General features: G+C 44.5%; 1 protein-coding gene across 1 annotated transcript in view; it reads left to right on the forward strand.

The window, feature by feature from the left end:
* Positions 1-26319, forward strand: part of RANBP10 (RAN binding protein 10) — a 542287-nt gene that overhangs the window by 442786 nt on the left and 73182 nt on the right. Inside the window, exon 12 of the mRNA XM_078669990.1 lies at positions 12177-12319. Coding sequence (XP_078526116.1) covers positions 12177-12319 — 143 coding nt within the window. The remainder of the gene's footprint in view (positions 1-12176; positions 12320-26319) is intronic.

Below are 26319 nucleotides of genomic sequence, written 5' to 3' on the forward strand. Positions count from 1 at the left end.
GTCCAACTGTACGTCAAACTCGGCACCTTCAAGGTATAAATATGCCCACACTCGCCCAAGCAAACACACAGTGGTTTGGAGCAGTTCGACTATATACTTGCCCGACACACCCTGCTACAGCAAGTGCCGAAGGAAGCTGACCCACCAGCAGACGCACTGAGAGAGACGCTGTCTTTTCTCCTGCAGAGAAATCCAGCTCCAGTGTTTCCAAGCTACCCTGCGGGTTGTTGGGAAGTCGAGTCCCGAGACTGATCTTCTCCATTCTAAACTAAGGTACGGAGCTGATTAGACCCTTAGAGAAATTTTGGGCAGATTCTTGGCAAAAGAATACTACATTTATGCTACACCTCACTTACTTCTTCCCTCGTACTAAGCTTAGGTTAGGTACACTGGGTGAGGCGTATTTTAGAAACACCAGTTGAGTACTTTTAGCCTCTGTTATTTATGTATGTATTTATATATGGTTTAGGAACCATACCATGCTCTTACAGTATTATTTTATTCTATTTAAACTGTACGCATTATACTTTACAAACAGTTTTACTATTGTAGCAGTTCATTTCTTATGCTTGAGAAAGAAGACTGTTCAATAAATCCTTTTATTGAAAACGGCCGCCTTTCTATTTTCTCTGCACCTCTGGTGAAACTAAGCATGCACGATTGACCGGGGTGAAATATCTATCTATTGTTTCCACGACTCTGAAGATAGTTTTATCTTGGGGAAACAAAGTTGTCATGTTTATGCGGTTGTCAGAGACTAATCCCTTCTTGTGAATTCGAGAAAGTTTCTAGTGACCTCTGAGCTAGCTGGCACACACAATTAAGTCTAGTATATTCGATAGAGACCTAGTCGACCTCAGTCCTACGTCTAATGTATAGGATATACTATTCCAATGCGCAGAGCCTATTGGGAATATCAGAACTACACTACATGGCGCCCAACGTTTGGTAAGGCACTAATTTAACGCTAGATACTAGAGTAACTCAGTCGTGCTTTTCACAGAGACCCCTTTATCCTGTAAAAAAAACTCCAATAGACGTCTGGAGTGGGTTAAAGGATAAAATATCCGCCTTAAACTGAGTAGGACGAAAAATCTTATGTATTAGTTTCTGGTTTTGTTCAACGTTGAAGGATACAGTGTTCCAAAATATTGTGCACCTTATCTTTATTTCCTTGAAACCTTCTCTGCAAAACTTTCAACAAAATGCAAGATAGCGACGAAGAGAGCAGTGGAGCTGCAAGGACTGCAGCCCAACCAGTTTTAGACGTTACAGGTCTCCAAAAAAATGACCAGGATGCTATAATCATCCCGGAAAATGTGAGAAAAGCCATAGCTATAAAGCTTATAGAAAATGGTCTATCACCGAGAGGTGGTACGGTTATATTTGTCATAGAGCCACATGAATATCGGCAGACAGAGTTATTCTATTCATGGATTGTCTTTCCACAGGCAAATCCAGCAACACACGTGTTCCACTTCTACAAAATGGAGGAACATCCAGTGGAATACGTTCCTTTCGAGGACGTTGAAATTCCACTATCTTACCAAGAGCATCAGCTCTGATTTAAAGGCGCCCTACAACATCAAAATCACATTACCAGGCTTGGTCCACTAGGTAGACCAGGAGCTACATGGCCGGTACTAGCCAGCTATACACCACATCCTAACATTAAAAGAATGTCAGATGTAGAACTGTTAGCTCAGCTAGAACAATTAATTTAAATACGTAGACAATTGGTACAATATGTCATGCGGACTTTAACAGTCCAACCTGCTATAAGAATTCCACGGCACACCCCTCATCAGGGGAACACAAACAAAATCACACCACAGACTATGCAGTCAATAATCGGTAAGTTTCCCGCAAAAAGAGAACCAATTCCATTCTGGTTAGGCCGGAAAATACTCAAATAGAGGCAGTATTTCCCGATAGTACACCTCATGAGAAACAAAGGATTCTAACAGTCTGTTTACCAATAGGGATTGCACCACACGTAGAGGACTGCGACACTTGGGGTACAGTAGTTGCTTCAATCTACACAAAAACACATGGTGTCCTGTCTATGGCGGTAATACCAGACGTTCTGAGACAGATTCAAAATGAATACGGTCCAGAACCGGCCTTGAATCTAGGTATGGAATTACTGAAATACTGAAAGATTTCAAACAGGTCTCAGCTGTCTTATTAGCTAAAATTAAAGGTGAAGCAGCATCAGTGGCAGTCCACCAAAAATTAAAAGAACTTGATATTACTGAGCAACCGTATGAACTTGCCAGGATTATTGAAAAATCCTATGAAGAACTAGAAAGAGATAGTTTGGGAGGGAAACCTGTAAAACCTGAACTAACAGAAAATCCTGAAAAAGTTTTTATCAAAAACAATCTAACTACTCCTAAAAAGAAATGGAAAAATAGTAAACAGTCACTTCCTAAAGAGAAGCGCTCTCAGTCCAGAGGTAGATCTCCTCAAACGGAGCACTCTGAAAAGAGGTATAACCTTAGAAATAGGGATAATTTAAGAAAACCTAATAGATATCAAGATACTGATACACGATTCTCTCGTACCTTTCAGACTTCCTCGCAGAAATCCAAAAGAAGAGGACGATCAGCACAAAAAGAGGAACGCGTGAAGCCCAAAGACGATCAACACGTTCCAAAAAAAAAAAAAAACTCAATTCTCCGAGAAGAAGGTAGCAAGTATTATAATCAGACATGCAGAGGATCTTGAGGACACAACTCAAGAAGGGGGAGTGGGCCCAGACAATGCTGGACAGCGCAGCAGAGTTCACCATAGCTCACAGGATCCTGAAAGATCATCTGGAGACAGTGGATCTGAATGAATGCATTCAGGTTCAACCTGCCGACTCCAGGGTTAGTGTACCCCATGAGTTATATGAAGTAACACTCTGAATAGAGGGGGATATAACTAGGAAGATAAAAGCACTCTTGTGAAAAATTATCCAAAGGTTGTGACTCCTTCTAGCTGAAAAAGACTGGCCACCTGAATTTGTCAGTGAGTGCCCACATGGCGAAGAGATCATTATGCCAGCCTTCTCTAATCATATTCCTATTCATTAAAAATACACCTATGCCAGAAAATGGGCTGTGGCCCAGGCTCCAGCAATATATAAAAATCATGAGGGATGGGATGAGGATTCTCATCACCATAAAATTGAGTTAAAAAATCAACCAACTGCTCAGAGACAGTATCCAGTAAAGCAGGAAGCTAAAAAACAAGTCAGGGAGATCTTAGATCAACTTGAATACCAAGGGGTGATTGAAACATGCACCCCATCAATGAACAATCCTTTGTTTCCTGTCTCCAAACCAGACGAAACATATTGTCTAGTTTTGGATTACAGACATTTAAACTCTTGCTGCAAAACATTTGTAGTACAAAATTCACACAGTGCAGCACTAATGAATAATGTAGTTCGGAAGAAATATAAAACTACTTTAGATATTTCAAACTGGTTCTTCTGTCAAAACATTGCACCAGAAAGCAGGTACTTGACCGCTTTCTCAATAATGGGGACACAACGACACTTCTGTTGTCTCCCCCAGGGATTCAAGAACAGTCCGGGATTATTTTCAGTCAGAGTAACAGAGTTACTACAAACGTATGATGATGAGGCATTATCCTATGTCGATGAGATCTACCTTCCAGATGATGATTTGGACAGGCACTTGAACAGGGTGAACACCATAATACTTGCGTTTGCCTCAGAAGGGTATAAATTCAACTTCAAAATCAAGAATTGCCCACCTCAACGTTCTATTCTTGGGATACGAACTTTTGAGTGAAGGCAAAAGCCTGGCAGCAAGCTTTTTAGAAAAATGTGCGCTGCTCCAAACTCCAAAAATGCTGAAAAACGTAGTCAATTCTAGGATTCCTAAACTTCGGAAGAACTTACATTCTGAATTACGCAGAAAGGGTTAAACCTCTCTACGAACTAATCAAACCTGATTTCAAACCAACTAATTGAACTCAAAAACACACAGAAAGTTTGCGTTCAGTACAAACAGACATGTTGGCAACAACACACTTACAAACATGCGACAATGTACGCAACCTTGTTATCCGAATCATCCCAGGGAAATGCGTATTCACATACCTAACCTTCAATGAAGGTGAAAAGGTACCAATAGCTTACAAATCACACTTGTACACACAAGCTGAAATGAAATTCACTTCAACAGAAAAAATTCTGACAGCGGTTCAGACTGCTGTAGCAAAGGAGAGAGCCCTCGCACAGGGTAAACGCATTAAAGTCGTTACACCTGTACCTGCCTTAAAAGCAGTGACGAAGGCAAGCATTCCAAATGCAAAAGCTCTACATCCGAGATGGATACAATAGGTTAATTCTCTTGCTGCAACAGACGTTGAATATGTTTTTGACCCTTACTTGAAGACACAAGAATTTCTCCAGTACGAACAAGAATGTCCTCTGCCTACAGAAATTCTACCTCTAGAACATTACGGCTGTATAACATATATACAGACGGATCAGCACAGCCCGCAATTGGGGGTAAACAAGCTTAAAGTGCTGCGTACGTGATTGTTGAAGGTCGCTGGCGCGATGGTAAATTCCGACCTATGGTCACAAAAACTCAATCACTAGGAGACTGTACAGCTCAGCGAGCTGAACTCCAAGCATTTAAGATGGCGCTGGAAAATACCGATCGCGAATTCCCCACACTCCTAGTGTGCGATTCGTATTACTGCGTCTAGTCTTACAATGAATATCTGCAGAACTGGATTCAAAATGGTTTTAAAGACGCAAAAGGTGGCACACTGGAGCATAAAATGCTTTGGGAACAAGTAGTTCTTTTGCAGAAGGAACTACAAAAGACTCACATGATCATACACTGAGTCATCAGCATGATGGCGTTCACGTTGAAGGGAATTCATTGGCTGATGAAGCCGCGAAGGCAGCTGTGCAAACGGCTTCCGTGGGTGCAATTACTCGTTCAAAAACGAAAATAGACAGAGAAATAATGCAAGCAGTCACTGCTTCAATAAAAGACAGTGGTAAAACACTACCGAAGGGCTTTCCACTCAAGTACTCATATATAACTGATGCGAATAATGTTCCTTTTGCTCGAATCCCTGGAGTGGGGGATAGAGTAATCCCAAACATGGAACACAGGTTAGGACTAATTATAGCAGCACACAAAGGTCTTGCCTCTGCACACGCAGGTGTTTCTGCCACAGTTTCATTATTAAAACAGCAATACTGGTGGCCGCGCATGAGGAAACAAACCAGAAACTATGTTTTGGAATGTGAAATCTGCCAGAAAATGAAAGTTTCAACAGTGAAACGCCCCGGCGCAGACGCCCCTTCTGATTTCAGATAAACCACTAGCGTGTGTTTACCTGGACCACTGTGGTCCCTTACAAAGGGATGGCAACTATAAATATATCCTGGTCGCAGTGCATTCATGCTGGAGATTCATTTGGATGTGGCCTCAGCGCTCAGCTGACGCGCGAACTGTTATAAAAGATTTGCGAGTCTTTATTGGCACATATGCAATCGGCACGCTACATTCTGACCAGGGTCCTGCGTTTAGCTCTAGGGCTTACAAGGAGGCCATGGCCAGCTTGGGCGTTGCATTGCGATTTTCGAGTCCATTCCATCCTGAGGGAAATTCAGTTGTGGAGAGAAAAAAAGTGACATAAAGCAATCTATGACAGCTAGGGTATTCGGTTCGGGTGATGGGTGGGTCAAACATCTAATAAATGTCCAACGTAGTCTTAATAACCTGGCAAGAAATTCTGTGGGTGGAATCACTCCATATGAAATCCTTTTTGGTACTAGAATGTTGGTTGAAGACCTCGATCGTCACACTTCAGTGGTGGAACAAAAACCCTTTGATATCAAAGATAGTTTGGCTGCTTTACAGGACTTAAATGAAACAAGAAGAAGTCTAAGCAATACCAGCGAAAAGCCAATGACCACTGAAGAAAAACCACCTGTCCCAGCAAGACCTATCTGGATTCCAAAGATTGGGGATCTGGTCAGGGAGAAAATAGCAGACAAGAAGGAATTTGGGCCTTCTTACAGAAAACCAGTACCTGTACTAGCAATCCACGGATCAAGAACAGTACTACTGCCGCTCCTTGCTGGAAAAAAGGAGAACCGTTCTGTGTCAATTGACCTTGTAAAACCACACCATGTGGCCGATAATAAGTAGTAGGCCCAGTGGACTCCCAAGATGTAGCAGACGACCAAATCTTGCTACTGTCCAAGATGTTCAAACTGAAAGACTCATCGCCGTTGAAGATTCTAAAGTGAGAAAAGAAGGACTATGCAATAAAGCAATGGAACTTGTGCCTCTTGAAACCCAAATAACAGTTTGTCATGAAACTCCCGTCTACAATGATGTAGCATCTGACTATACAAACATGTCACAGGAAAAAACAGCTCCAGCGATTTCAAAGAATCTGGATGCAATACCAACAATTGACAGAACTGCCTCTGGCTAATTTATCAACTTCGATAACTTTTCTGAGGATCCCAGTGAACCTGAAACTATGCCAGCAAAGAAATCCTTCAAGGAAAAAGTAAAGGAACTTGGTCAAGAGCTTACAAATACATATCTGGTTTCACCTTGGGGTGAACTTTGGATTGTGTTAGGTGTACTTTATCTCCTGCTATGGCTCATTCTTGTGTTAAGTTTGGGAAAGCTGATAGACGGAAAGCACATTAAAATGGACAGAGCCAGTAAGAACATCAACTTGCTCTGAAGCCACACAAATCATCTCATTGTGAACAACGAGACCTGTCATCAGTAAACATCACAGCGGTCCCACTACCTGGTGGAATAGCATGGGATACAACTGTTTGACATTTATGGCCCTGTTGAGCTGCTAAAGATTCCTCATCAATTTAAGGTTTCCTTCAGTGATTTTGTCTCACCTAGCACATTTTCTGATGATTGGGACTTTGAGACTGTTAATAACATGATGGCAGACTTAGAAATGTCAGCAAAATTTACAAAACATGAATACTTAGAAGGTTCAGCAAATTATGAAGAAATGTATTGTTTTAATCATTTTGGCCTTTCCTTGTTATTATGTCATGTTCTATAATACAACCGTTCTGTAATTGATACTTCGAATATCTTACCACCCTAAACTGCTTTTTGTTTTTATCTATGTATAACCTTTACCTCAATTGCCACAGATTGTATTTTTTTTTAAATTATTTTATTGCTCTTATATATTGTATCTTATTACATTCATTCCCCAATAAATCTTTTCTGAATTTAATAATTTTGGCCATCATTACTTGCCTAAATCTGCAAACCCTAGAAATAGTTTAACTTATAATCAATGGAAACATTATCCAACACCTCCAAAAGGTAGTTCTAAAACATTTATTAGACAATTTCCATATTTTACAGGTTTTAATGTTACAAACCCAGAAAGTTTTTACTTTAAAAATGTGAATAAGACTGGCATGAAAAGTATATTGACAAATACTAAACAAATTTATTCTGCGGCCTTTTATGCTCAATTGTCCACCTTAGGCTTTGACTTTTGGAAAGACGGCATTGAGACAAAAACTGTTTGGGGCACAAAAGAATGGCAGGTACAAGGTTTAGAAGCATTGTTCAGATCCTGCATCATCCCAGAACAAATGATGTTTTTAAATGACACTGTTCAACAGACATCTTGTCTTGGCATTGCTAAGATAAAAGATTTAAGCAAACCGTCCATACCTAAACCCACACCTGATAGTAATTTAACTTCAGATGAGGAGGTATACTTAAATTATATTTTACAACAGAACAAATCCTGAATGGAAAAAAATGTTAATCTGGCCCACAGACACGAATAACTGTCAAGATAGATTCCTGAACAAGACACAAGGGTTCACAGTAACTCGGCCAGATCCAAGATATATCCAAAGACAACATCCAGGGATAATAACAACTTACAGTGTAGGAAAACTGTGCCTTGAATAGCTACAAAAATCCACACTTCCAGAAATAAAACAACACTTATCTTTGCTTAAAGATAGCGTTGATTTACGAGAATTCTTGATGGGACCTCGTAATCCACGTCATAAAGGTTTCATATTCGCCGGTATATACGCTGCATACAATGAAGCATGGAAAGTCGCGCAAATTGAAACAGCTGAAAGAATACGAGATAGTGATCGTATTGATTTTGAGAAATCAGTCTCTGTAGTTGACAATGGGTGAACAACTCTGTTGTCCAGAATTTACTCTTTGGACAGCATTGTATCATCTGCCATAGACATAATGGAACAGGACTTGCTAATGCTACAACAAGGCCAGTCTCAATTACGTTCTATAATGCTATTAGGCTGGACGTTGCAAAACCTTCGTTCAGGCTATGTGCCTTGGCGTCTAATCAACACTACGTCATTGTTTACTGTATTTAACCTTACAGATAAACAAATCTCGTTGGCACAGAGGGGAGCAGACTATACGGTGCTGAGCATTGAACACTGGAGAGATTACCATTGACCGTTTCTGAGAAACCATCAGTTGAATGGATAATACATGGCACCATCACGATACCAGTGACGACTTTCCGGTTTCAGTATTGCTTAAAACACATACCAGCAGGCCTGTATGAAAGGTTGGTTAAAGAATACATTAAGTCGACCTGGGATTTACCATACACACACAAATGTTGGAGTGGGGGAAAGGAAGTATTTCTTAGTGGTACAAATTGTGAAAATTCACTAAGCGGTACACTATTGTGTCAAGGTATTAATTTACATTGCGACTGCGAAGGTTCTTCCAATAACCTTTCTTGCCACCTGCAGGGTTCGCCCACAGCGGTGATAGACCCAATTTTCAGGCAGCTTTCCAATGGTAGCTACATTATGTTAAATGATCACAGCTGTTGTGGAATGATGGCAGGAATAAGCTATCTCGTTATTGTGTCAGCCAGAGTCACTTGCCGTATGCAAGTATTGTTTCCTAAAACCAAGACAGACGGGGAGTCGCCACTATGGCCATCACTGAACATCTCTTCTATACAAATTCATACTTTAAGCAGATTGAAAGCCATTCTTTTGTAAAAAACGGTGCCACTGACCTTGTCCAGAGAGACGTATGATCTGCAAGTTGCGAGGTCCTCTGCAGAGATACATGCATTATTATCAACAAACTGCCCAATACATTTTGCAGAAATGTTAGGTTGTATCTTTAACATGTCTGATACCAGCGGTATTGCACATGTATTTAAGATGAATTTTTCGGGACTGTTAGCACCCTTTGAAGCAGTCCTGGGCATTTTTCCTAACTTCGTCCACTCTGTGTTCGGCGTCCTGCCTCTCATTTTGGGACTCGTAGCAGGGATCTTATTTTTATTTCTCCCGCTCCGTTATGACAAATCCGGCCACCAGCGATACCAAAGTCAGCATGAAAAATGTGCTCCAGGCCATGAGGTATCGTGAGAGAATAACACAGATCCTTGGCTTGGCTCGTTTGAGAGATCTGAATACCACATGGTTCCTGTCATTCAGACCAATCTGGCAAGATTGCATCTTACCTGTTCTACGATGCCTGCTTTGTGAAGAGGAATGCGTGTTAGATGTCTGTCTAACACTACCATCGGTTATGCCAACGGATGCTGACGCATTACTGGGTCCGGTAATGGCTCATGTGTTGTGTTGCCCCCAGCGGCTACCAATCCTGATGACTGCATTCATTTAGATCTCACCGGCAAATCCAACTGGAGGTTAGATACACGGACCAACAGGCTCACAGGTACCATCTGATATGAACATTGTTAACGCGGCTGACGCTGATGGCGATGCTTCGCATCTGTGCACAATTGACCTTCTTAATGAAGTACTCGAACTTTCATCTACTGTGGTAGACAATTTCTTTGCCAGCCTTGATGACTTAATGTTTTCTCCTGACACCGAGAATAACGTTTGAAATAAGCACGCAGCGTTCTTTCGAACTCTGAAATTCGACCTTCACTTTCTTCAAAACAGAGGCTACCAAGTTTGAAACTCTATTTTAACGACAGATTTATTTGACTTTTTCCAAAAAACAAAATGAACTTTGGCACACAAAGTAATCTGCTTAAAGTAGAACTATTCTTAGAGAACAAGAGATTCCTTGAACACTTCCTAGAAACAATATTAGCATAGCCACAAACCAAAACAGTTTGTATATTCTGCTATGGGATGGTCTCAACCTTTTTTCTTATTTAACTAAGAGCCATTTCATGAATGTAATTTTCGTGATTCATTAATTTGCATTGCTAAATATCAGATCATATGCTTACAATGAAGTAATTTCCCTTAAATGTGTACTATACAAAATTCTCATTTTTTCGTGTATTTTATATGATTTTTGGGGGGTTGTAAACACATGCTCTAGATTATGTTTTAGTGCTTGAACTTAGATGAACATGATAATGTGGAGTGGGTGTTATCATTTTAGGACCCTATTGTAAGTTTCCCGAATCATGCCCTTATATAGGTATAAATCACCATATCCTGATATAGGCATAGAAATCATAACCATATTTAGGCATAGCTCATGCAGTCCAAATACGGCAGGGCTACTTGCACTAGTTCCGAAAATCCACAACATTTTCTTGGAAAAACTCAGCTTCAGCAGCCGGGGACTTCCCCTTGCTTGAATATTGATTTGTCCAAGAACTCATGGAGTTTTCAAAGAACTGAGACTCTTTGATGACGTTATTATGTCCAACTGTACGTCAAAGTCGGCACCTTCAAGGTATAAATATGCCCACACTCGCCCAAGCAAACACACGGTGGTTTGGAGCAGTTCGACTATCTACTTGCCCGACGTGCCCTGCCCAGCAAGTGCTGAAGGAAGCCGACCCTCCAGCAGACGCACTGAGAGAGACGCTGTCTTTTCTCCTGCCGAGAAATCCAGCTCCAGTGTTTCCAAGCTACCCTTGAGGGTTGTTGGGAAATTGAGCCCCGATACTGACCTTCTCCATTCTAAACTAAGGTACGGAGCTGATTGGACCCATAGAGAAATCTTGGGCAGAATCTTGGGAAAAGAATACTACATTTATGCTACACCTCACTTAATTATTCCCTCGTACTAAGCTTAGGTTAGGTACACCGGGGTAGGCGTATTTTAGAAGCACCAGTTGAGTACTTTTAGCCTCTGTTATTTATGTATGTATTTATGTATGGTTTAGGAACCATACAACGCTCTTACAGTATTATTTTATTCTACTATTTATACTGTACGCATTATATTTTACAAACAGTTTTACTATTGTAGCAGTTCATTTCTTATGCTTGAGAAAGAAGACTGTTCAATAAATCCTTTTATTGAAAACGCCTGGCTTTCTACTTTCTCGACACCTCTAGTGAAACGAAGCATGCACAATTGACTGAGTGAAATATCTATCTATTGTTTCCACGACTCTGAAGATCAGTTCTATTTTGGGGAAACAAAGTTGTCATGTTTATGCGGTTGTCAGAGACTAATCCCTTCTTGTGAACTTGAGAAAGTTTCTAGTGACCTCTGAGCTAGCTGGCACACACAATTAAGCCTAGTATATGCGATAGAGACCTAGTCGACCTCAGTCCTACATCTAATCTATATACTATTCCAATGCGCAGAGTCTATTGGGAATATAGGAACTACACTACAATGCAAATAGGTGGCAGAGGTGCCGAGATACAGATATGTACACTGCATCAACATTTCAATGTAATGCCTGATCGCTAATGTACTTTCTTACAGGAAGGGGTTATGTTGGGGTTTGTTATATCTTGCTCAATGTCATTACAATGTATCAGGAGATGTATGAATATACGCTGTTGAAATCAGTAAACACATTTTGTTAAGTCCCTTAATTAAGTGATGCCTAACCACCAGGTGCTACACAATTATTGGTTTCTCTCTTTCACAAGAGTATTCAGTCATTCATATTGCCTTTAACTGTCATGTTCCAAGGTTCAGATGAATGCAGGCTTGTAAGTAATGTTTTGTAAGCTTCTAATTGTGTGACTTAGAACCAAGAGAACTCCGCAACATGACATTCGAAGCAGAGAGCCTGTCTCTCAGTTTGTGCTTGCATGCTTTTCTGAAGTTGTATGAATCCTGTTCTAGGAAAAGGAGGTTTTGGTTTCGGGGGACAAAACATCTTGTTTGATCAATATGTACACTGCCTCTTTCATCCTTCAGACGGGAGCTCCCAAAGGCAGCTGTGCGGGGGGAATCAAGCCGCCACAGAGCGTATGATCCAGTTTGGTAGAGAGCTGCAGACGCTGAGTGAACACCTCTGCCGAGAGTATGGGAAGAACACTGCGCATAAACAAATGCTTCAGGTACCTTGGTGTCAGCGTTTCACCCTCTCTGCAACCACATTCAAGTATCCCTGCACTGCAATCTGTCTTTGAGGGCTTTATGAGCATAAGTGATGAGCCACATTCAGTTAAATCCCTTTTTTGTTTAGAAATGATCATTTAGATCCCCTACCATCACCAACATGCTGAAGGCACATTCATGGTGTACTCTGCAAGGTGAACGTGTCACCTTTAATGCTGTTGGGGGAGGATTGAGGAGGAGCTAATACAGGCTTGGTGTCTACATTTAATGTTTTTTCTATCTGATGCGGCAAACCCCTCCGAATTCCAAGGGAAGAGTGTCAGAGAGGTGTTTCTATATACTACTGAAGGCTGCCTCCCTTTAACCCCTTAGCTTCTGAAGCTTATCCCACCCCCGTCTTGAACCCTTTATTTGATATTTGTTACACTTTGTGTGCATTTTCTTTCCTCAAAACGTATCCAGGCCAAATTTGTGTCCTATTTTCCCCACATGTTGGTCATTGCAAGGGTACCTTGGGTTTTTGAATTCCATGGGAGGAAACTGAAAAAATAGCCAAAGTATACCAAAACGTGAGTTTGTTTATTTGCCATTTCACACAACTATTTCCCCCTAGTGCCTAAAAACATTTTGACCAATTAGATTGTTAAGTCCTATTGGGTGAGTATACACCAAGTGTCTTGAAGCCTTTGCGCTGTCTGGTTGAATTCCACCCTACGTCTGGGTATTGAGTCCCAAGATGCCTTCGCACTGTGAAAGTGACCAAGTGTTTTGTCAGTTTAGAGTTGCTGGCTCGTTGCTTCGGTAGTCTAGGTGAGCATTCACCCCTGGGGGCAAACTTACAGACAAGTTATCAGTTTGTTGTGATAACTCCAGAAGGTAGTGGAGGCCCAGCTTCCTTAATCAGAGTCAGACCTTTGAATCCCTTGATGACTTTTTAATCCCTGCTTCTGATTATTGCTATTGCTTAGTATGGGGGTTAGTTGGGCTGGGGAAGGTAATTCAGTCAGTAAATGGCGAATCTCATTTGCAGAAAAAAGCTACAAAGCCTTCTTCCCCCATTGCTTGGAAACAGACTTCCCTAAGCACAAGAGTCAAATAAAAAGTGGAAGCACTGACTAGTGTTTGCTATTTCTCCACAGTTGAGCATCCACCACCAGTCTTATTGAAAGGTCGCTCTCACACAAGAAGTGTACCAGATACATGAATTTGATTCTGCCATGCTCCCTGCCACTCTAGATCTTGGAGAAGCATGACATTGGAGCAGATTCATCTGAGCAAGCCCAGGCTAAAAAAGGGCCCTCATGGTTCTAGCTGATACCAGTAGTCAAACTCTTCAGAATCTCTTAGCTTTAGAGTTCTGTGATCTCCGCAAATTTCAAATTTGTGGTAGGCAAAATGCACCAATTTGATCATTTAGGTCAAGAGCAGCATGTCTACGTTTCCTCAGCCATTCCAGTGCACGTGTGATCCAAGTGCAGGTTTTGACTCCATCCTTGGTCCTTTCTACCTTACTGGATAACATGAGGATAAAGCTGAAAACAGTGGAGACCGTTCCATCCATCCTCATGGTAACATTTCATCTCCTGGCGCCTGAGGGTTTAATCCAAAGCACCAGCTTTTTGTTCACTTCAAACTCTGCCTATTATTTCCCAGGTATTAATTGTGGTTTCAAATATTCAAGCAATCTCAACACTGACCACTGTGACAGTCTTAGTGATCAGTAATATATGCACCCTACAATAATAAAGTGTTAGTCGATGCTAAATAAATCCTGAGGAGAACTCCATGTCCCTGCTGGGGAAATGGTACTTAGGCTGTAGTATCAGTTTAAATTGCCCCTTCACCTACTCCTATTTTGTCATGTCTCCTTTTATCTAGGCAACACCCACCTTGAGACAACTCTGGTTAGCAGTCCCTAGTTCCTCAAGCTCTTTGAGAAGATGTAAAAACACTGCTCCAAGTTAGCTTTCTCAAGTCAACCCATATTTTCTCCTAGCTTAGATGCCTTGGTGGCTCTTAAAAAGGCATCCATCCAAGTACAATACAAAAGCAAGTAACTAAGATTCCGTTAACGGGCCTTGCCAAAAGAAAATCAATGAACTCATATGCTTGGGATATGATGTTATAGCTTTTTCTTGATATCTGGCTGAAATGATGTGCAGATGTCTCCCACAACATGCCTAAGCCTTTTTTGCACCATAACCAGTTAGGTTGTGATTTTAATTCTGATGAGCCTAATCCAAATTTTTCTCTCAATGAAGGCACCCCCTGAACTCTGAGGATTTAAATCCAGATCTGGGAAGGTTAATGCTCAGTCCTTTTGAGTCTATGGCTCCCACTGACTTGAAGCCTTCGTTCCAGGATGCCCTCATCGCTTTGGAGCTATATACAGTAATCCACTGGGCTATAGTTTTCATTGGGAAACACCTTACTTTGTTCCTACAGTGCTGGGGGAATTTAACTTGAAAAAGGGCTTTTTCTCCTAACCTTCCAGACTATCTTCTATGCTGAGCAAACCCTACATAATGTGGATATCATCCACGCCTTGTGTGTATTTTAACAGAGCTGGAGCCCTGCCTACTACCAGGCAACTCTTTCTGGATTTTATCAGCTGAGCGCATGAGTTGCAGTTACCTGATGGCCCAGTTAATGTCTAACAGTGCAACACTCTTCAAGGGACTTTGGTTGTACCATATGCAGTGTCCAGGAGCAACACTGAATGTGTGCCCCAGTTTTCTGCATCCCTGGGCCACTTTAACATTACAGAAGGGGCTGCAGTTGCTTATGCAGCCCCTTCTGTCATAGATAGTGCAGGCGCACATAGAGTGATGGCGCTTTCTCAAGGGTCGTTCCATCATTTGTATGGGTGTGTGGTGCTTACCTCTGTGCCTGCGCCATGTTATGGACGTGACAGTGAAAGAGACCGTTGGAGGCTCACTGACTGTGCGTCGCAGGTGACTCAGTCAGTTCACATCCCCCAGCCCAAGGACACCCTCTGAAATGGAGTTTTGTGGACCCCTCCCCCCCGCCCCACTCATTACACTGCACCGGGGTGCAGTGGAAGCTCTGCCCACTCTTTTTGAAGTGCAGGTGGGGTGCTACCTGCACAGTGAAAGATGGAGCATCTGCTTCAAACAGCTGCTCCGCTTTCCATTAATACACTGTCCGAATACCTGCAAGTTTGCTGTTGCCCTGAGTGCAGTGCATTTAATAAGGTACACTGTCCCTGTTTGTGCCCGGGACACCATTTTACAGATGCACCACAGCACAAACAAGCACAGTATGCCTTATGAATATTACGCACCATTGTTTCTAAGAATACTGAGCCAGAGCTAGGGTGCTTCATTGACATTCGCCTGGCCTGTACCAATGGTACAGATTTGCAAGGCAGTTAAGTGGGATTCCCCACATGCATTCTTCAGGCACTGTGTTCTTCACGTTATTTTGACCAAGACGTTCTTGTTCACCTAGACCTATGCTAACGAATATTGCTTATGTTCACAATGCTGTGGAACTTACTCAGAAATTGAGATTGTGTAAGAGCCAGGAGTAGGATAAAGAATGTGATAATGTGTTTTTTTTATGACCGTTACTACTGGTACCTTCATATTTAGCAAAGTCTGTTCTCCCCAACTGTTGACCTGACCAAAAAAATCTGATTAGCTAATAAAAAATATTAAGAAAGAAGTATTGTTGAGCTCTTACAGAAATGGGCTTACAGGTACAACACACGTGTGGTACCGAGCATGCAAAAACTGTTTTCAGTCATATTAGCTGTTGGCGTGATGCCCCCAGCTGATGATGGGAATGAAGGCAAGGAGACATTTGGCAAGTACATCTTTTCCTCCATGAGTTTGCTCTGCGATCAGTAAGTACCAGCTGTCTTGCAGGCCGCCACTCCCATGCCCTACAGGACACAATGCCCTAAGTTTTACCTGCAGTCTCGGGCAATCTTAGGAGTGTCCCTCACCCAAGTTATCAAGGATGGCAGCAACACAGCTAAATTTGTCTTTAACTCTGGCTTGGACACAACCAACTGCTTAGGTCAGGTGATGTGTATGATTAATGAACTTGCCATTTGAGGGCTATCGCATTTTTGGCAACATCGTAGATGTTACTCTAAAACGTTTTATGGAGAGCAGGACCGCTTCATGTTCTTGGGTCTGACTGCCCCAACCAGACAATTGTTCCATCAATTTTGCCCCCTACTAGCTATGGCAGGGGTTTTCAGTTTTGCTAGCATCACACCCCACTGCCAACCCAGCAAGCCTTCCAGCCTTTTCGTGCCTGAGGTTGCGGCTCACAAAGACAATGCGCTGGGCATCAGGAACAATGTCAGCTCAGTCCCTTGCTCCTCCTGCAATAGCAGTCGAAAAACCATTTAAGTGTGCATACACTGTCAGAGTCAGGATCTGTCATTTCTTAGGGAGGGGTGGTTTGCATGCCATTGTCTCAGACAAGTGGGTCCTCTCCAAATTGTTAATTCAGGCAACGTTCTCCCATTACTTTCTACCCAGCACACATTCCATCACCATCAGGAAGGACCACATCTCCGTCTTTCTGCAGGAAGTTATGTTAGGTTCAAACATTTTATTGCCCTCACGATTACCAAAAGACGTCCTGGCGCTAGTATCATTTAAACAAGGAATTATCCAGCATTGGGGTATCTTTCATAGATTCACATGCGTGAATCCTTCCATGTCGTAGAAGTGGGAGTCCGACCCTATGAGGCATAAATCTACTTCATAATATCCGTCAACACTATGATAGTGAACGACCACCACTACCGTCTCATCGTCGATGCGAAGACGAGAACAGCCATTGGAGCTCCCATCTCATTGACGAAGATCCAGGCATCCCCTAAGTTCCCTTCAGCGCTCCCGTTCACTATGATTCCGTTGCCATCACTGCCACCTACGATGGTTCCAGTGACCCTCCAGTCAATGACGGCCTCGTTGTCGATGATCCCGTCCATATCTTCGTCGACGGTGGACTCTTCGATGTCGACCATGGTTATTTCTCCAACGATGACACTGTCAATATTCTCCGTCAATGACAATAAAAATCTCTTAAGAACTCCAGGCACCTCCCACTGCCAGGAACTTACTTCTCCTAGCAAAGTCGCACCTCTGCCGCTACTGGATATTGAGGAGTTGGATGATGACTGCAGCCTCTTTTGAGCAGCTCAGTCTTTCAGAGCTGAATGTAAAATGTCAGGAGGAAGATAAAGAGTATGTAGACGAAGGACAATATTTTCAGCAGTATTATCCTCCACCCCCAAGGTACTATGACCCATAGGGATACTGTTCTGACCCTCCATCTAAGCGGTACACTTCGCATCTTCCTGCTTCTTTGGTACAGGATCTCCAGGCTCTGCTGTCCATCGCAGGTATTTTCCACAGCCCTCTGAAGAGCAACCTGCTGAATTACCACCACCATCTGCTACCCCCCTCATTCCACCATGCCTTCCTCTGCCAGCTACATCTAGGATAACACGTACGTCCTATGTAGCACCCAGAGATTATTCTTCTTCCTCGGATGAGGAGGGGGAAATTATGGATGGTTAACCACCTCTAGATGAATATACGACTGTATACTTCCAACTTCGTCCCCACCTTGCCAGACTGATTCACCTCTCGAGGATATTGGAGGTTTCCATAACATCATGGAGACTGCCACAACCAGATTTCACCTTCCAGTGTCTGTGACGCAGTCGGACTACTTCCTCTAAGATTTCCAAGAGAAGGCCAGAAGATCTGTACTTTCTATATCGATTGTGGATTACATTTGGCAAGAGGAAGTATAGATGTTGAAATATCCAGCCACTGTACCAGCTGTCATTCCACCCATGGACAAGAAGTACAGAGCACCTGAGGACAACCAGTTAAGCTTGACAGGACACCCCAAGCCTGACTGTCATTTCGCAGGTGGCAAAAAGCCTGTCTACTCCTATTTCCGCACCACCTGAAAAAGAGGGATCCTGCCTAGATAACATCGGAAAAAGGTTTTCGACCATGTCCTCAATCACGATGTGGCAGCAGACTCCCTTGCCATTCTAGGCTTCTGTGACTGCCAGATGTGGTCTGATATTGGGGATATCATCGACCTCGTTCCTGAGGACAAACGTCCGGAAGCAAAGAAAATCTTGCTGGAGGGTGATCGGACATCATCCATCTCCTCCACATGCTTCCGTCAACTAGCCAATGCAGCTGTCTCACAACGCTAGGAGTGGCTAAAGGTGGCCTCTTTTTGACATGAGGTCCAATTATAAATACTGGACATGGCTTATGACGGTGACACACTAATTGGAAAGCACATTGACGATGCTCTCCTTGCCATTAACAATAATACCAGTACTTCAAAATCGCTAGGCACTCTCCAATGCCGCAAGGTGCCTTTCAGAGGGGCGCGGACGAGGTTTCTCCTCTTACAGGGGTGGATACCAGCCCTCATAACAATACCCAGTCATAACAGTCATTGTACAGGACACAATACCAGCAACTATCCCATCAGCAGTCCTTTACAACTGGTTTCTCAAAGCAAGGGCCAAGTAAATGACAGCCCCGTAGAGCTGTCACCAGTCCCACAAACAGTGACCCTCTCCAGATAAAAGCTACAACATCTTCTCATCCCGTTGGTGCAAAAAATCCCACTACCTCCCTCATTGGCAAGCCATTACCTCAGACAGATGGGTATTGAACCTTGTCACCTAAGGCTATCCCTTGGAGTTTGTATAAAGACTACCAACTACTGTGCCAAAGGGAGCCCCTCCCTCCTCGTCTTCACTTATTGCTGAAAGAAGCTCTCTTGATGCTCTCAAAAGGGGCAATAAAGAAGGTCCCAACAGCGCAGAGAAGTAAAGGATTCTACTTCCGCTTTTTTCTCATCCAAAAGTATTCCGGAGTAAAGACGGATCCTATATCTCCGGAAACTCAACAAAATTCCTCCGCATACAATCCTTCCAGATGGTAACTCTCTGCAACATTCTTCATCGCCTCAACAGCAGAGACATCGTGACTTCTCTGGACCTGGAAGATGCTTATTTCCCTCCCCAACCCTTCCACACACTGCAGATATCTTCAATCCACAGTAACTGGTACCCATTACCAATTCAGTGTCCGCCCCTTCAGCCTAAAGTCTGCACTCTGATATTGACCAAGTGAATGGCCCAAGTAGCAGCAGCAGCAGCACTCACAAAGCAAGGTAATCGGGTATTCCCTTACCTAGATGACTGGCCGTTTAAAGCCCCAACCCCAGTACAAGCTGGCAAGGCTACAGAAAACTTTCAATCAATGTTCCGCAAACTAGGCCTCACTGTCATTTGGCAAAAGACCCTCACCATTCCCAGTCAAACCATGACATTCCTTTGAGCTGATTGTGACACCATACAGAACAAAGCCTGCCTCTCCCAAGAAAGGCAAACAAAGCTGCCATGTTTGGCTCAAAGCATTGCAAGAAAACAGTCCATTTCTGTGTGGCTTTTTAAGTCGCTCCTAGGCATGATCTCCTTGGCAATAAGCTTGGTCCCCTTGGTGCGCCTCAAGAGGAGACCGTTGCAAGAGGAGTTCCAGTGGATCAGTCAGAAGGGTCCTTCGAGGACTTGATCTCCACCTCTCCTCGAATGTTACCCACAGTGGCATGGTGGTCTCACATGCAACATCTCTCTCAAGGCCTCCTGTTTCTATCGCCAGTTCATGATTTTTTCATCACTATTGACGCCTCCTTGGAGGGGTGGGGAGCCACATGTAAGACCTTCAAATCCAGGGAAGGTGGTCAACAAGTCAAAGTCTCGGCACATCAATAGCTTGGAGCTCAAAGCCATCATTTTTCTCACTCTGCAAGCTTTCTTCTCAAGGATTGTGAAGTCCTCTGTGATGGTTCGTACTGACAATTCGACCAGCATGTATTATATCAACAAACAGGGAGGAACCCGATCGCTCACACTATCTCATAAAGCCCAGGAGCTTTGGGATTGGCTCACAGCTCACCATATATCCTTTAAGGCAGAGTATCTGTCTGAAATCCACAGCACTCCTGCAGATGCCCTTAGCAGGACCGAAGACAGCAGCTGAGCAGGTTATTTTCATTGCGGAGGAAACCCACGCTGGATCTCTTGGCATCAGAAACCAAAACAAAATGGCGGTTCTACGCCAGTCGATTTCCTCTCTCGTGAGGGAATGCCCTTTTGATGCGCTGGTCTGGGATTTATGCGTATGCTTTCCCCCCCCTTCCCACTGATTCCCAGAGTCCTCCCCAAGATGAAGACGGAAAACTGTTGTCTCCTGTTGATCGCTCCCAAGTGGCCCAGACAGCACTAGTTTTCAGAGCTTCTCCTTTCAGAGACCAAGCCCATTTGTCTCCTACCAACGCAATCCCCCTCGAACTCGAATCAAAGGTCAGATATGTTATCTGCAGCCAGCATCTCTCCATTTACACACGTGACTCCTGAGTGCTATGAATTTCGGAATGTGAGGATCATGCAACAATGCAGGGATATTATCTCCAAATCTAGAGTGGAAGGCACCAACAAGACTTACAGGTCCAAGTGGAGGAGATTCTGCCAGTAGTGTCAGAAATATAACTTTCCACGCGTCTCCTGAGCAGATCTTACCTTACCTTCTCTCCCTGGCCAAGTCAGGCCTGGTATTTGCAACGGTGGAAGTTCACCTTGTGGCAATCTCAAAGTACAGATGATCTTCACAGACATTTTCTCTCTTCTACAAGGCTCTATCTATAAAGGGCCCAATTAAAAGATCTGCACAATGTTTATGCCAGTCTACTGATGGGCTCTGTGTCTGAGTGAGCCTGCAGCCTAAGAAAGCAACTAACATCATTGTGCATGGGTGGCACCTAAATGCAGCTCCACTTGTCACTTCCTGAGAGCAATGATGTTGGTGTAGCTACCCAGTGGCATAGGAGTACTGTTTGAAAGTTTCTGGATCCGGTGTGATGCCTAATAAATAGGCGATGAAACTACTGTTATAGTATCTTCCAGAAGGTTTGTTGCTGATGGTAAGTAACTTGTTTGTGCTCACACCAGGACCTCGCCCATGTCTGTGGCTCCGGTGCCGATATCCAACAGCCAAATAACTAAGCTTTGTCCACAATAGCTTTCCATGATAGAGCTCCATTCCTGTGGGATCAGGCTTTGAGCCCGCCATAAAAGGCCAAGTCCTTCTGGTCTGACTATAACACCAGGTGATGTATGACCTCAAGACCAAGCCCCGATGCCCACTAAGCATCCCCCAAAAGTTCAAGCTACGTTGGCAGGCAACTCTGCCTCATTCTAGAGGCATTGAGCATCCTTGATTGGTTGTGAGATTGACGCTGCAAGCGGTTGCCAAACTGAGACCAAGGCAACCTTTGACAACAACATTGGACGCTACTGCGGCCCACTCCTCCTAACTCTGCCAGAGGTCCCCAACGACAAACACAGGACTATCTTCATTTACCCGGACACTGGCAAGATCCTTATTAAGGCGTCTCTAGCCTAGCCTCCACATTTGCTCTGACACATACTCAAGAAGCACAGGCTCACCTTTGACAAGGAGTTGGCTTTTGAGAGGCACAGACCTCGCCACCACTAGAAACAAAGGGACAGAAACAAGCCTCCTACTTCATGGCACTCTAGTCCGCCACCACCACCACCACGCCACCTGTCTATCGCACGTTAATTTAGAGGGCTGCCTGGCACCACAATGTGGCTATGGATGCCCTTCAAGACATCTGTCTTACTTGTGGCGATCCTCTTAAAAACTGAAAGAACAATTCAGTTTTTCCAGTCTGAAGAACATATTAAATACTGCTGCAGACAACTTAAAGGAGCCGGTAACAGCTTTAGCACTTATGACACCCCATGTTTCCCCGCTCCCGCTATACAAGGAAAGCAAGCAGATCAACATGGCTGACAGGTGTGCCACCCATTGGCACATCACTAATTCTATGGGACTTCTAACCTTATACAACTGAATTATTGAGTGGAAATGGGGACGCTGGTATAACAACTTCCATCAAGCCATAGATAAAGAGAACAGGAACTTGTTGTCCGGGGTAAAAGTTATTTCTAATCCCAATGTCTTCTATCTCTTGATGCGGTGGATAGTGCTTCTTCATGCATCAACAAAAGTATACTCTAGTGATAGCACATGTTACTATGCATCTCAGGGTTCAGACCTGTGTTAGCAGTTCCTTTACCTACCCTATGACGGAGAACGATTCTCTGCCATCAGGTTTGCAAGAGGCTAGAAAAAAATAAAGATATTCAAGTCTATAGGTGCTCTCCTGCCCTGCACATGACCAGGCGCTCCTCACCAACGCCCTGGCTGCACCACAACACACACTGAGTGCGTCCGAGTCTCACTTCTTTCCCTGGTGCACACAATGACCAGGCGCTCCTCACCAACGCCCTGGCCTGCACCACGACACGGACCCAGTGCGTCCGACTCTCACTTCGTCTCCCTGTTCACACAACAATGCCTTGGCCTGCACAACACTCACCCAGCATGTCTGAGACTCCGCTTACTCCTGCGTGCCCACGATCACAAGACACAAATTATGAGGGTCTCCAGCTGCAAAAGCACGCGCACACCGCGTTGCTTGGGACTTCTCTGGAAACTTTTATGATACTGTATCTCCAAACAGGGAGCCAGCTCACCTCGGGCCCATGGGGTTACAAGACCCAGCACAAAGTACAGTCTTCTTCAAGCAGGGGGGCTCAGCGCCTCCAAGCACAGTCCCACCAGCCTCTCCCTTAGTTAGAACAGCAAACTGACGACCAGCCCCAGATCACGAAGCAATGATTGGTCTTTCCACAGCAGTCTCTTCAGTTGCTCCTTCTTTAGCAGAGGTTCCTCTTGACCACAGAAAGGGTCCAAGACTTTTCAGTCTCAATCCATCTCTGTTTCATTCCAACGTTCAGGGGTTTTAGCTCTCATAGTTATACCCCTTACTGTCTTTGAAGTTTGGTTGTACTCAGGGGTCCCTGACCCCTCCCTAAATCAGTTCTGGGTGTCTCCCTCCCAGTGTCACCTCTCTCCCTTTGATACTGGAAGTTTGGATCCTTAATCACTCAGCAGGAGATGGGTCAATTGGTTTATAGCACCAGCCCAGGCCTTTTGACCTCCGGGGCTTCTCCTCCCCCCTACTCTCCAGATGCAGGGCAGCCTGGTGACATCCCAACCCCTCCCTGGGTCAAGACCTCTCCCGGCTCCTCTAACCTTTCAGATCCAGACAGGCAATCCACATTTCAGCAGACACACAGAAATGCTTAGAGCACAAAACTCAGCCACTTTTTTAAAGTGTTTTTTAAACACACAGTGACAAAACCACCTTCACAGAAAGATGTGTTATGACATTGTGAGTTCATACATACTAAACTTCACCTTTCCTTTATAAACTGACAGGAAACTAGGCTAACAAACACAACACCAAGCCTCCCCCATTCTGTCCTATGGGCATGATTGCCTTTCAGCAGTGAAAAACGAAATGGAGTGTTTTTCACTGTCAGGACATAATACACACCTTCGTATATATCCTGCCTTTTACCTATATTGCACCCTGCCCAGGGATTACCCTGGACCTACCACAGGGGTGCCCAATGTGTATGTGTAAGTGAAAATCAGGCCTGACAGTGGTTTCACTTGTCAGGACGAACATCCCCACACCTCCTGCTGGTGAGCACGTATTTACCTGCGGCAACAAAGAATTGGACATTTGTGGAGTGGTCTCGCCCCAAATAGGAGAAGCACTGGCTCTTTATGGACAGGTTTGTGGAAGGGCAGTTGCTGTGGAAAATCCCCTTTCTCCCCTAGACGAGAAAGACCTCTGAGGCTCTACCTCTCACTGGTAACTTGTGCCCCTCTAGCTGCATGGGATAAAGTGTCTGAAAAAAGGGCATTAACGACATTCTCCTCACCACTAAAACCTATAGTAGGAAACCCGGAATTCACACCGGGTCTGCGAGAAGAGATCTTTGCCAAATGGACCAGAGAGGGTCGTAGATCCATTAGGCATTTCTTTGACAAATCTGGCCCTTTGTCCTTTGAAGACCTCAGATCTCACCAAGAACGCCCGGAGCCTGAACGATTCAGCTACCAAAAAATACGACATTTGGTGAGGAACCCTAGGGTCTGACCTTAAGCCCCATTGATGCCTCACCGTTTAAAAAAAATGGCTACTATCAAAGTCCTCAAATGCAAGCCTTATATCCGAAACATAAGCTCTATTGTGACTGCCTCAAGCAGATACTAAAACCCCCGGCCAGAGGAGGTGGGAAGGGGAGCTAGGTTGCACACTTACACACTGTGGGAGGACATATACTATAGGGCCAGGCACACGTCGCGCAATGTGGCAGGCATAGAGAAGGCAATCAAAGTAGCTATCTACTGGTATCTCACCTCCTCCAGACTTCATAGAGGAAACCCTGCCAGGGACCCTTGTACTGGCGGGGCTTCGGTCCCTGGGTACCTTGACACATATTCTATGGGATTGCCCCAAGCTCGCTACTTACTGGGAGCAAGTTCTGAAAGATATCGATATGCGCCTTGACACACCGCTCCCTCACTTCCTAGCTTACATATTGGTAGGCTTACCCAATGCCCTCACATTTCCCTTTAAATCGCCAGAAGAAGGAGGGTCTGCACGCCTCTTGGGGTGTTAGATACCAACAGGGTGTTTTCGAACAAAATAGCTTGAATTTTTGTACCCCCCAAGTACCGGGAAATCATTGTCACAGCCAAGGTAGTCCACACAGCTTTTAATAAAAAGGAGGAACTGTGTTGGGGCACGGACACAGCCTTGCTTCACTCCCTTGGCTACCCCAAATTGGTTTGTCATTTCATCATTTGTTACCTAGCGGATTTGAGCAAATTTATTGCGATGTATTCGCATTAAGATGTCTTAGAGCGGCTCAGGAAGCCTGAGGTCCCTAAGAGTACACCAAAGTTTAACCATCTGTAAGAGACACGTTAGTGATCGATTCCTTACCTTAGAATATCCCCAGGCATCAGACTGGAGCCGGAAAGATTTGCTTAGCAGTACACCTGCTTTTCAGTAGGTGGCGTCCTGCGGCTCCGTGTCCGTCGCTGGCATCTTATGCGCCGAGATGACATCACGGAGACTACTTAGGCGCCACCCAAGCGCGCTGGCGTCAGTTCTTTCTTTTTTCTGCGCCAGTAAGCGCAGATCCGGTTAGAGCACGTACTCTAGTCATTTTTTTACTATCTTTTTGAGTCTTTTGTCTCGTGTTGGTTTTCTCTGGTGATAGTAGGGATGCCTGGTTTTAAGTTTTGCGGAACCTGCTATCGCAATATGTCGCTGGCGGACCCTAATGACGTCTGTCTCTACTGCCTGGAGCGCAAACATGACTCCCGGTCCTGTCTGGACTGTAGGGCTATGGCCCGAAGGCCCTGAGAGAACAGCGCCGTTCGAGATCCAGGGTTCCTTCCCATGACCGCTCGCGGAGTCGTCACCATCATTCCTCTTCCCCTTTGGATTTGGGTAAGAAACAGCACAACAAAGTCGAAGAAGCGTTTTAGCTCACCGACGTCACCCCGTCGGTCGCTGGATGCGGACGAGGGGGACAGCTCCTTTAGAGCCTGGGAGTCCCGCAGCCTACCCGCCTTACCCGGGTCCATCAGCGACTCCCGCACAAATGCAAGATTTCCTTGCTGCCATGGACCGCCTGTTTAGGCCTCGGGCTCCCGCTGGTGCGCCTTCGGGCATGGCGGGCCGTGTCTGGATCCTGCTGGTCCGTCGACTGCTTCGGCGGATCCAGCCCTGGCGCTGCAGGATCCTTTGCCCCTAGCTCCGGCCTCGGCGCCAAGAGGTCCCATGCTGCCGGTTCCAACCCCGCCACAGTGGATACAGCTGGTTCCATCTCTGCCCCGGTTCCGGAGGGATTTGTCCCCGCCTGGGATCCGAATCGGGAACCGGAGCCGAGCCTGCGCCGTTTATTCCTTCACTGCTCCCTCCCCTGCCGTCGAGGCCTTTGCCTACGGCG

Source organism: Lissotriton helveticus, chromosome 12 (assembly GCF_964261635.1).
Source record: "Lissotriton helveticus chromosome 12, aLisHel1.1, whole genome shotgun sequence".
Lineage (NCBI taxonomy): Eukaryota > Metazoa > Chordata > Amphibia > Caudata > Salamandridae > Lissotriton > Lissotriton helveticus.